The sequence below is a fragment of the Acartia tonsa genome, chromosome 12 (assembly GCF_053477335.1).
Source record: "Acartia tonsa isolate MP-2025a chromosome 12, ASM5347733v1, whole genome shotgun sequence".
In the NCBI taxonomy this organism is placed as follows: domain Eukaryota; kingdom Metazoa; phylum Arthropoda; class Copepoda; order Calanoida; family Acartiidae; genus Acartia; species Acartia tonsa.
The window spans coordinates 31,366,867-31,380,029 of NC_137271.1; the positions used below are offsets into that span (position 1 = coordinate 31,366,867).

Sequence of the window (13,163 nt, forward strand, 5' to 3'; positions counted from 1 at the left end):
AAAGTGGGTATAAATTTTTTCTCGTATTCATTCGAATCCGGTGGATAGGAACCGGTTCTCATCCATACGAAAAAACTATGTCTAGCATCGTATTATATCCAGCTTTCTACGAATATAAAAATGTACAATCATAAGATTAAAACCAGTTTTTTTATCCGGTGCCTTCGGCACCTCGGGGCTAAAAAAAACTAGTTTTAATCTTATAATTGTACATTCTTTATCCGCGGAAAGCCGTTTATAATACGATGCGAGAAATAACTATTTTTGAATTTTTAAAAATTCCAAGTTGACCTACCTAATGTTAATTCAATAAATCTTAAATAATTTAAGTTATACTTGAAGTTTATCCACAGATAGTGAAATAAAAAATAAATGGGGGAAAATTATAAGAGTAATTTTATGATTTTCATTAAATTGTTTGTGGAAAATACGATACGATACATGATTTTAGGTTTGGCTCAGAACCGGTTTTAATTCATAATTAGTCGGTTGTAAAAATTATATTGGAAAAAGATTTTATGCTCATTATTGAAATTAATATTTCCTCATCTACCATTCTACATACATTTCATTATTTTAAAAGTAAAAATATTACCTAGTAATATTAGGTTTTAAATTTGTAAATTCATTCAGAATTAAATTAGTAGGTAGGTACTTTATTAGCCAAAGGAATGACATTTCATCTGATTTAAAACTTTTATATTAAAAACTTTTTTGTTATTAACAAAATAATGACCGAATCATTATGACCTTTTTATCGTTAAATTGAAGAAAAGTGTATTTTCAAAATAAATTTGATTTTTTACAGGCTGAAAAGTTTGAGAAAAATAGTTTTCCTAATTATTTTTGGTAATAATAATGTTAGAATAATAAATGTATAAAGTAATTTATATGTATTTGTATAAAGTTTAGGTAATTGTTATTAGTATAAATAAATATCTGTAATTTCTTAGCTTAAAGTTTTTTTGATAGTGTTACTAGCGCAGCTGATATAAAATTAGTATTTGTCCTTACGTCAATTAATGAGTCCTCAAGTCCAATTCTATTATTTTCTTCGATGCTGTTTTTTTAAAGAGCGATACAGTCAAATGAAGTAATGCTGAAACAAGGATGACAACATCCATAAGTAGCAAAGCACAAAAAATCGTGGATGGGAATACGTACAAGTAGATTTGAAGTGTGTTTATTATAATAATTAATATTAAAAATAGCCAAAAACCTGCAAAAAAGCAGTCTTACCGTCATTGTTGTTTTCTTTAAACGACGGGAAATTTAATTTTGATATCTTTAACTGAAAAGATTTTGAAAATCGGACCATAAACCCCAAAGATATGGGGAAAAATGTGGAAAATATAAAAATAGCCTAAAACCTGCTAAAAAGCAGTCCGACCGCCATTAATGTTAAATAGTTAATTGTGCTTCTTAATGATGAGAATGTTAACAAAAAGTTTCAGTCTTCTGTCTTTTATAGGAGCCGAGAAAATCACGTTTCCCCCAAAGCGTTTCAGACAGACGGACATTTTAAATTATAGAGTAGCTTCGCTACTAAAAAGCAAGTAATCTACTATAGGAGCACTATCAACTTATCACTTCTGAAAAATAACAAATTAGATAAAGTGCGAGGCACACAATTTGTTATGAAATAGACAAACGAACAAAAAGAATTATAGAGCAGATTATATGTCATCATAATATATTCTATCTTTTACAGGAGCCGAGAAAATCAGTCGTGTAAAATAAAAGCGGATATAAAGCTGTTTTACAGTGGCCGAGCGTTATGGGTGTTACGTAGTTAATTAAGCTCCTTAATGATGGAAATGTTTACAAAAAGTTTCACCCTTATATCTTGAATAGGAGCCGAGAAAATTACGTTTCCCCCACTTCATGTCTGACGGAAGCAGCACGAAAGCACGCACGTAATAATATGTCTAAAAATTTGCAAATGCGCGCCACCAAAGATAGATGTTAGAAACCAGTTTTCAAAAATATACAGAGACCGTGCGTAGTAGCTCAGTAGAAAATCATTTTTTCATTAAAGTGTGTGTTGCAAAAAATGGTCTGCTATGAGAATAAAAACAAATCATCAATAAAAATGATAAATTAAGGTTCAATTACTCATATTATCCTTAAAATAAAGAAAAAGAATGTTTGTGTGTGTCTGTTTGTATTAAAGGATCTCTCTAAAAATTATAAACTTTTCCTGGAGTTATGAGAAGCTTCACCGTAAAGGAGAACCAGCATATCGATCTAAAGCGGATAACGAGATCGTTCGCTTTAGATATATAAACAAACAAACATAAACATATGAATAGAAGTCAAGTCATGTTTTAATTTGTAGGTCAATTTTGATTTTATAGCAATGGAAAAATACTATACAAAAGTCCAAATTTAATGTTAAGCAAAACATTTTAAGTATTATGTACGTATCTTTTATGTCCTTGTGTCGGTAGCGAAGCTACTCTACTTAAAAGCATGTGTGCAGGTACGTTTATTCGTGTAAATCTCACAAAAAGATATATAAATACAGTATCTACGCAGTCTAGACTGTATAAAATCTCGGCAGCTTTAGGCTAATTAAGCATTTTTTGCCTAACTACAACTACAGCCGCTAAGTATTCATTCAAAGCTGCAAAACTGCTGCAACAGAGCAGCCTAAAAATTGGCCGCTCTAATGAAGTTTAAAGAGTGGATGATAATTTTTAAAAGTGAAGCTTTTCTATAATTAGGATCGGTCCGTCCGTACGTCCGTCACAGAGAGATAGCTCTTTTCGTTAATTTAGGCATGTTAGAATTGTCCTATCGATTTCAAACTTTGCATGGCGATTCCTTTAGTAGTTAGGTACGATTTAGAAAGCGTAGCAACTCTATAATCATTACAGAATGTCCGAACGTCCATTTTAAACATGTGGATTGTTTACTTTTTCAACAACAAATTTTTATGTGATCTTATCATCCGATTGATCTGATTTTTGGTATATTGATTCCTAGGACAACAAAGTATAATGTTATAAGCGAAGCAACTCTATAATACAGTCCAAAAAATGTTAGTATGTCCATAAACATTATCCTGTATTAAGCAGTTTTTCAACAAATTTACTTACAATTTTGCCTTGACTCTTATACATTTATATTCTGATTATTCAGTTCTGACACTACACAAGTGTTAATGTCAATTTATCCTAAAGTTTCAGTGCTTCGCTTTTATGGATGTTATCATTTTTATCTATATAATATTTTGTGGAAATAAAAAAGCGCTGCTCCTCTACATATAATAAATTATGTTTGCCCTTTTGGATGTTGTTATTCCTAGTCCTCAAAACAAATCTTTGTTTCTTCTATTTCAAGTTTTATTAACGAGTTTATTTTTACCATTTTCCCTTTTTGTTTAATCTGTACACGCCAAAAAACGACTCAGATAGTATCCTTTATTTTGGCTGAAGCTAAAGATTTCTATAGATACTAGTTTAATGCTATTTTAACAATTACCCTCCCTAGAGCAATGTTTAATGTTCGTTGGTAAATGAAGAATTTAAAATTACAGAAAAATTCAAATAACATATCCTAAATTAACTTATCTACTCAGGGATTTAGAGGGATAAGACAATGGACGAAAAATTTATGCAGACCATCAATATTAATATTTAACAAGTTTGGGCCCTGTTCAATTAACCTAGCGCCCCCTCCCCCCCCCCCCCCCGAAAAAAATTAATAAAAGCTCCGCATGTTTTCAAACCAACGAATGAGAGAATGCGGTTATAAAACTTTGGGTACTAGCATAAAAGTCCAATATTCCCTTCCTCCCTGGAGACACTATCAAGAAGGGGGGTATTAAAAATTGCCTTATCAAATACAACAGACGCTGCAAATAATTTCTACATACAAAAATAAATACAATATGCTTTATTTTGATTGTAAAATCATCATATGGTAATAATTCTTATAAGTAGCGATGCTACTTTATAATTTTTACAACTGTTTGGTCGGTCTGTAAGTAATTCTCACGAGACCTTAAGGAGTCCTATTATGTAAAATAGAAAGTTTTTTTGTCAGTAGCAAAAGATTTCGATAACTACTGAATCGATTGAGTTCTTCATCTTAATATTCACATAAGTCAAGGATGGTTAACTTATCCGATGGTTTAAGGCTATTTTTCTCCTCTTCCCTACCATTTAAATACATAGCCCCAAGATGTTAGGGGCACAACCGCTTGTAGAACACGTAAAAAGTAGATTTTTTTATTTTAATAAACACAAATTTACTGATCAAATTGTAAATTGCCACGTTCATTCGTTACTCCGTCAGAGAAAGTAGAAATTCTTCTGGATTTCAAGAGTTTAAGTTGCTCGTTCAAATTTTATGGTTTCGATAAAATGTAAAGGGTACTTTTATTAGTGCAATAAGATTTATATTTTGACAATGTTACTTTATTATATTGGACTAGCGGCTTTGCCCATAGCCTCTTGGGGCTTTGCCCCAAGAGGTTTGAATAAACCAAATTTTCGTATTTTAGATTTAAAAGATTGGGGGAGGGGGTATTTTTGATTTTTTGGAGGGGTTGGGGGTGTCCAACCCCCCAAAAATTAGTTATAAACCTTCCCGGGACCTATGAGAAGCTACCCTGTAAAGGAGAAAGCGATCGGTTCAGCGGTTAGCGAGATCCTTCGCTACAAATAAACAGACAGACATCTTTCTACTTTGTATTATAAGGATTATTAGGTTGATGTTGCTGCGCTACTTCTGGCCATAATAATCCTTGCTTTGATATGAGGAAATAATGAGTACAGATGAACAGTTTTAAGAAATTTTGCTGTAAGTTAGTTCTGGATTTTATGCAGTCAAATCAACAAATGTGTTAATTTAGTCTCACTTTATTTCAATTATTTATATTTTATTTTCCAGAATTGCTTCGAAACCGATTAATATCCGCAGGATTTGAACCGGTTCTCAGACATACTGAAAAATCAATTATATCAACGTACAAATTTTTTTACGAATACTAAAATTAAAATCATCATAATATAAATATCAGTTTTGTTATGCCGGGCCTTCGGCCCCTTGGGGCTAACGAAACTGGGTTTAATCTTATAATTTTAAGCTATGGAAAGATATCTAGAATACGACGCGATGAGTAACTATTCTAGAGTAACAAGATGTCTATTTATTTGAATGTATGTCCGCTAAAATATCTCGCGTTTTCACTTGGGCAATTATGAGGAATTTTTACATGGTTTTAGGCTATTTGTATTTTAATATTTGGCTATTTTAATGATAAGTTTTTTTTATAATGTTTGGTAAACGATATATCGCGTGAACACATCTGCTGTATAATATAACTTTGTTTGTTTGTCATTCCATTAGGTTTTATTGCTTCGCTAATTATGGTAGTTGTCATCCTTGTTTGTCACCCAAATTGGTCTAAAAATAAGGAGCAATTAAAATATTAGCCATTTATTATAATGTTCTTAAAAGTCGTCATATTTTCAAAGTAATTGTGAAGAGAAAATTATGACTCCAGTAAAGGTTTGAATTATAAATGAATATCGACATTTACACACATTAACCTTTTACAAAACAAGAAAGACAAAATCCATAGAATCGAAGCTCAACAAATGATAAAAATGAGTTTACCAGTACTTCTAGGCTAACTTAAGGAAATCGCATTGTACTTAGCTTAATATGTTTAAGACCTTCGATGATTATATAATTATTTTACATTTCTTATCACCAATTAAAAGACCTTCCCTAAATATAGAAAAGATTTTAAGCTTTTAACATAATAATTACATATTTTTATTTTTTTTAAGCGAAGCTTTTCTATAATTAGGGTCGGTCCGTCCGTACGTCCGTCCGTCCGTAACGGATAGATTGTTTCGTTAAATTAGGCATGTTAGAATTGTCCTATCGATTTCAAACTTTGCATGGTGATTCCTTTAGTAGTTAGGTACGATTTAGAAAGCGTAGCAACTCTATAATCATTGCATGAATGTCCGTACGTCCATTTTAAACATTTTTTACTTTTTTAACGACAAATTTTCATGTGATCTAATCATCCGATTGATCTGATTTTTGGTATATTAATTCCTGGGACAACAAAGTATAATGTTATAAGCGAAGCAACTATTTAATCAAGTCCTAAAAATGTATGTATGTCCATAAACATTATCCTGTATCAAGCAGTTTTTCAACAAATTTACTTACAATTTTGCTTAGACTCTTATACATTTATATTCTGATTATTCAGTTCTGACACTATACAAATGTTAATGTCCGTTTGTCCTACCGTTTCAGTGCTTCGCTTTTATGGATGTTGTCATCCTTGTTCAAACAATACTTCAGTTTGATACATTCATACATATCATAAATGAATAAAGAATATGTGGATTTATTGACAGGGGAATATTTGACCTCATTTTAGGTTGCTAATATGAACCTCATTTATTTGTTAGTTCGTTTCATCCAGTAGGAGGGAATAGGATGGGATAAATTGGCGGATGGAGGGTATCGTTAATTTAGCCAGCTGCGAGTATAACTTTATTATATATCGATTATTACATATTAAGTTATAGAGTAGCTAGGCTAGAAATAACATTTATGTTTAGATTACATTCAGAATGAGTAAGAAACAGAGGCTGTCGGGAGTACAAAACTCCATTGCAGGTAATTCTTTTTACAACAAGGATGACAACATCCATAACAGCGAAGCTTTGAAATCAATTCGATAGAAATAATGAATATGAACTCTTTTCTATGCTATCTAAATCGTACCTTGCTGTTATGAGAATCATCAACCTAAGTTTGAGATGCATAGGACAATTTTAACATGCCTGAATTATCAAAAAGAGCTTACAGACGTAAAACCCTGATTAAACAGAAAATCTTCGTTTTTAAAAATTGCTACATAAGTAAAATTATGTCAGGGTTATTATTTAAAAAGTTCAGACACTGCTAGTCTTAACCACCCAATCAATATTTGATTGCAGAGTATCAATAAATACCATTTAAGATAAAGTTGGAGAAAGGTGTGCAGTTTTTTCAGGACACTCTTTAGATAATATAATACTCTTCTAGGTGGTGTTGGAGGGATGTGTGCTGTTTTGTCGGGACACCCTTTTAATAATATAATACTATTCTAGGTGGTGTTGGAGGTATGTGTGCTGTTTTGTCAGGACACCCTTTTGGTACTATAATACTATTTTATTTGGTGTTGGAGGAATGTTTGCTATTTTGTGTGGACACCCTTTTGATACTATAATACAATTCTAGGTGGTGTTGGAGGGATGTGTGCTGTTTTATCAGGACACCCTTTTGATACTATAATACTATTCTAGGTGGTGTTGGAGGGATGTGTGCTGTTTTATCAGGACACCCTTTTGATACTATAATACTATTCTAGGTGGCATGGTGTTGGAGGGATGTGTGCTGTTTTGTCAGGACACCCTTATGATACTATAATCTATTCTAGGTGGTGTTGGAGGTATGTGTGCTGTTTTGTCAGGACACCCTTTTGACACCATCAAAGTCAGAATTCAGACTCAAGACCAAAGGTACAACTCTATCAAAATTTGGAAACCAGGGAGAACCGGAATATTGGACTATTAATTGTACTAGTACCCAAAGTTTTATAAACTTACTTTCTCATTTTTGGCTAGAAACTTTGGATATATAATATATATCTTATTAAGTGTTGATCCTTTTCCTCAAGTTTCAAGCTTTATAGTCAATATTTTGATTTAAAAAGGGATAATTTTGTTTTTCATCATGTGCCCTATGGAGCCCCCTCCCCGTAATGTTTGAAGACAAGCTTTTTGAACCTACCAATTAGCATTGTTTTTTTAGCTTACAGCATGATTACATTTTGTAGAAAAGTTATGTTTTTTCTTGTTTTTTTTTAGAAACCCCCTGTACAAAGGACCATTGGACTGTCTGATGAAAACAGTAAAGGGAGAAGGGGTAACTGCTTTATATAAGGTATTTTTAGTAGAAATATTACTTTATAAGTGTTTTAAGTATGTCTGTCTTCTCTACTGACTGTCCGTCCTTTTGTCTGTCTATAATGTTAGAGGGAGATGATTTTGATTATCAGCTGTACAGATAAATCACTTCAATAACCCTTCACAGCGCTCTGCTCTTTCTTTCTTTTTTGTTACTTTTCTATCATCATTTCTCTACCTTCCTCGTTCTTTTTCTTAATACAATATATCATAACTAGCGGCTACGCCCCTAGAGGCCTCTAGGGGCATTTGAGGAGGAGAGAGTCGAATTTAATAATTCAATTTCTTATTTTAGATTTTAAAAGAAAAAGTAAAAAAAAAATTTACGTTTGACGTTTGTTTTTCGTTGAACTCTCTTTCTAGAATTGAGAAATTTAAAAAAAATCTAATTTCTCTAGGGAGGATGGTGGTACCCTCCCCCAAAATAGTTATAAACCTTCCTGGGACATATGAGAATCTACCCTGTTAAGGAGAACCCGATCGGTTCAGCGTTTAGCGAGATCCTTTGCTACAAACAAACAGACAAACAGACAAACAGACAGACAGACAGACATCGTTCTACTTTGTATTATAGACTAGCGGCTTCGCCCCTAGCCTCTAATAAAAAAGAAATTATTTTTTTTTTTTGGGGGGGGGGTAGTCGACCCCACTATTTTAATTTTAGTTTTACAAAGAAAAAAAAAATTTTGGGGGGGGTTATTTTTCATTTTTGGGGGGTTAGGGGTGTCCCACCCCCCAAGAAAATAGTTATAAACCTTCCCGAGAACTATGAGAAGCTACCCTGTAAAGGAAAACCCGATTGGTTCAGCGGTTAGCGAGATCCTTCGCTACAAACAAACACACAAACACACAAACAAACAGACAGACATCGTTCTACTTTGTATTATAGATAAATATCAGAACACAATAATCATAGTTTTTTGTATTATGCAAAAATTATAGAATATTTTGAGATGCAGTTGCTGATATCTTTTATATAAGACCGGCAGAAAAATGACTTTGCATTGCTTTGTTTAATAGACATTGTTTTTAGGGCATGGGTGCTCCTCTCCTTGGTTCTCCACCTATATTTGCACTAGGGTAAGTAGTTTTTTTTTGTGGTGCAGCCCTCTAGCAAGTCAAACAGATTACATAATAACTCAGAGACAAAGGATTTTTGAGATTTAATGCAAGGAAAACTACCAAACTTACTAGGACATAAAATACTAATAGCATCACTAAAGCTTTGATGATATTATTTAGGTTTCTTGGTTTTGGACTTGGTAAGAAATTACAGACCCAACATCCTGACCAGGTCCTGGGACCAACACAGCTGGCAATTGCTGGAGCCTTTTCAGGTAAATAAAAAGATATGATGACAAGGATATTTTACTTTGTTGCAACAAAAAAGACAGACTTAGGAAAGGTAACTATTTATTATTAGCCTCTCCAACCTTTTGAATGGGCCCAAGTTGTCCAAGGGGGAGGGGAAGGGTATTGGGTACAAGTCCTAATTTTTACATGTCATAGTGATGCCATTTTACCTCCCGTCACCCAGAATGACAACTACTATTGACATACCAGGGATGCAGGGAATATTTAACTGTAATTTATACTGGTGCCTTAATTTTTGTAAATACGCTCTCATTAGCTAGCTTAAAAACATTAGGTACTTTTATCAAGATTAGCTGGTTCAAACTAACAGTGTCTAAACAATTCAACCAATCATTTCAAAATACAGAACAAGTAGTTTTATTTATCATCCATTGTCTTATCATATAGGCTTGGAGACAATCTACCAGAAAATTTTTTTTTCCAGGTGCATTAGCAACTGTGATAATGGCCCCAGGAGAAAGAATAAAATGTATTCTACAAGTTCAACAAAATGCTTCGGGCGCTACAATTGGGTAATTATCAGAGAAGGAGGGGATATTGAACTGTAAATTATACTGGTACCCAAAGTTTTAAAAAGAATCTTTGGATCTACTGCAGTTCACGGTAAAATATTGCTGGTAACGAATATTGCTAAAAATCTATGAATTTTAAAGGCTGCTAATGATGCACAGGGAAATCTTCACTGAAGAAAAAACGCGTAAAATACCAGATTATTGGTAGGCCTGCTTATGCCGCTTAAAACAGTGTGCGGGCATGATCTGTAAGTTCAGCCGTTTGGCAGCTAGCAGCCTTTAAAATTCATAGATTTTTGGCAATATTCGTTACCAGCAATATTTTACCGTGAACTGCATTAGATCCGAATCTTTCTCATTCTTTGAACAAAAGATATTGGAAATTTGTATTAAACCCTAATTGGTTGGTACAAACTATCAGGTTTCCATCAATAATTGAATCTAAAGAAAGGGTGATTTTGTTTGTCATGAAAAGTAATAGTATTCAAAGGGTTGATGTTCTTATATAATCTGAAGCGTTTAAATGATATCTGTAGGCTCGAAGGAGCAGAAGTGGGCTAGAAAAATAGTTTAGAACCACCCAAAGACTTAAATCTGAAAATACATTAGCCTAAAACCATAACTGGACATTTTCGAAGCTTGCATAAGAAAGAGAGGAGCCAATTAGTTCAGTGTTCATTTAAACAAAAAAAACCTTACTACTGTATGAAACAGGATTTAATAAATATAAACCTTTTTAATTAGGGTAAAATACAATGGACCTTTGCATGTAGCAAGAAGCCTTTTGGCTGAAGGAGGAATTCAAAGTCTTTATAAAGGTAAAATTTACAAGAAATATGTTTTTATAAGTTAACTATGCAATTTTTTTAATAACAATATTAAAAAAAGGATGACAACACCCATAAAAGCGAAGACATCAAATCTGAAGGCAGGACTATATAACATTAATTTTTCTCAGTACTTAATAAGCAAAATATTAATTTACAAATCCAAATAAAAATGTATAAAATTTGTTGTAAAATTGCTGAAAAACATAATACTGTTTAGGATATACTACCTTGTTAAACTTATTCAATGTTTATTTTTTTTTAAATTTTTTATTTAAATCTAGGAACTGTAGCTACCCTAGCACGTGACGTACCTGCCTCTGCCGCTTTCTATGCATCCTATGAGCTTATCCAGAGATACCTTGCACCAGATGGAGACAGGTACTACACTATTTTTCTATAATTGCAATCTATAGAAGGGGTAATTTTGTATCAACATTGGGAATGTACATCAATTTATCAACTCTGATATGTTTAGAGGCAAGTTGAGTGTTGGAAATACCCTATTTGCTGGGGGCATGGCTGGTATTTGTAACTGGCTGGTGGCCATACCTGCAGATGTTGTTAAGAGCCGGCTCCAGGCAGCTCCCGCTGGTAAATATACAGGTATAAACTAATTACAATCTGGTGTTACACCTCAAAGTGCCTGTTGAGCACTAAACCCTTCCCTCCCCCCCCCCCTTAATGTTTAATATAAATTGAAAATGAGATGGGCCAATTCAAGTGAAAAACTATCCTCCTAGATATGCAATATTTTTTTTCAAAATAAGTGTAGGGGTTTTATGTTCAAGAAAGACTATTAGGGAAAATGTGAAGAATTTCAATTTCTAAGTAATGATATATGTATAAGTTATAGTAAGTTTTTCATTGATGCACATTTATTATTTTTTGTCTGTTTAAAATATCAATAAATATTGAACAATTTGGCTTCTCCTTTTTAGGGGAAGCTTCACATGGGTTCAAGGGTGGTTTTAGGCTATTTTATTTTTAGATTAAAATTTTGGTATGGTTTTTAAATATTTTCATCCTATCTGTTTTCCTTCAAACTCGAGCCATTAAATGATAAGGGAACAAACAATATTATTAAGAGTGAAGAAAGTCGCTTTAAAAAATTCTGACGTCATAGAAAATGAGGGATGAGGAGAGGAGGAGTTGGAAAGAAAAGTCCTTAAAAAGAGATGGATAATCCCTCATTTTTATGACGTCACATGCTGATTTTTTAAGCCACTTTATTTACTCGCTATTATTGCCGAGCTACTAATGAACATAACTACCCTGGTCTATTTAGGAACAATGCATGTACTGACAGAGTTATTGAAACAGGATGGCATGAAAGGTCTGTACAGGGGAGCTGTACCAGTTTTGCTCAGGTTAATTTGTTTGTCCTTGTTAACAGTGAAGCTATTCTACATCTAGGGTCATCTAGTCCGTTTGTTATCATTTATAGCTCTATATAGTTAGGTTTTTTTGTGAATGTTAAATTGTCCTAACGATTTCAAACTTCCTATGTTTTTTTCTGTACACTTGGGTACAATAAAAAAGGTGCAAATTCAGTTTTCTACGAGTAATAAAATCAAATCATAATATTGAAACTTCAAGGCTAACAAAACTAAAATTAATCTTAAAATTTTTCGTTTAACATCCTTAGAAAGCTGTCTATAATAATATGCGATAAATAACTATTATAAGTTTTAGCAGCAAAGTTACTCTATAACTTGTGTATATTTCAGAGCTTATCCCGCGAATGCTTGTTGCTTTCTTGGTTATGAATTTGCTATGCAAGCTATGAACAATCTTCCATTTGAACTCTAATTATGAATTCGTAAGTGGACAATAGCAGTTAAAGCAATCATCACTATCCACTAGCTACCCAAAGCAGAATTAAATACAAAAGATTTTTATAAAATTTTAAGATGCAATTTAATTTTTTATAACCTTAACAGATCTTACTTATGTAAATTTTTCATAGTTATGTTTAGATTTAATAAAAGCATTAAGGCATCTAAATAACGATATTCTAAGAAAGAATGAGATGATAATTATGTTTATAAAATGATAGTTACTATTTTTAAATATATTGCATTCTATTTTTGATATTAATTATGTTTATATTCTAGTTATTTATATTATCTAATTTATTGAAAATATATTTTAATTTAGTTAATTTGTTAAATTCGTCTAAAAATCTTAAAATTACACAGCATTTGCACTTTTACAGTTATTGTCAATAAAACGTTTATCCTTTTATGAAAATAACAGGATATTTGTCTGTCTGTACCGAAGGATATCGGTAACTTCTGAACCGATACGGTTCTCCTTTAAACTGTAGCTTCTCATTGGTCCATGGGTTTATAAGCCATTTTTTTTTTGGGGGGGGGGGGGATACCAAAAAAGCGCTGATAGGTTACGTTACTGACTTACAAGACTTGCCTTTTTACTTTTTCTTTTTAAAAACGAAG

The 13,163-nt window shown here is 32.6% G+C and overlaps 1 protein-coding gene across 1 annotated transcript; it reads left to right on the plus strand.

Annotated features, from left to right (window-relative positions):
- Positions 1-2,022: 2,022 nt before the first annotated feature.
- Positions 2,023-12,868, plus strand: colt (carnitine/acylcarnitine carrier protein colt, mitochondrial). Its single transcript, XM_080178885.1, has 12 exons — positions 2,023-2,105; positions 6,600-6,657; positions 7,463-7,544; positions 7,893-7,968; positions 9,025-9,071; positions 9,234-9,328; positions 9,790-9,877; positions 10,622-10,695; positions 10,989-11,085; positions 11,183-11,310; positions 11,993-12,074; positions 12,435-12,868. The coding sequence occupies exons 2-12, from the start codon at positions 6,612-6,614 to the stop codon at positions 12,514-12,516; spliced, it is 897 nt and encodes a 298-aa protein (XP_080035011.1). The 5' UTR covers positions 2,023-2,105; positions 6,600-6,611; the 3' UTR covers positions 12,517-12,868.
- Positions 12,869-13,163: the final 295 nt, after the last annotated feature.

What these genes read in the sequence shown, in the direction of transcription:
- colt (XM_080178885.1), top strand. Translation starts at nt 6,612, where the DNA reads ATGAGTAAGAAACAGAGGCTGTCGGGAGTACAAAACTCCATTGCAG. An exon ending in GGGTAACTGCTTTATATAAG is followed by an intron (nt 7,969 to 9,024) that starts GTATTTTTAGTA and finishes CATTGTTTTTAG; the next exon opens with GGCATGGGTGCTCCTCTCCT. An exon ending in TCCCGCTGGTAAATATACAG is followed by an intron (nt 11,311 to 11,992) that starts GTATAAACTAAT and finishes TGGTCTATTTAG; the next exon opens with GAACAATGCATGTACTGACA.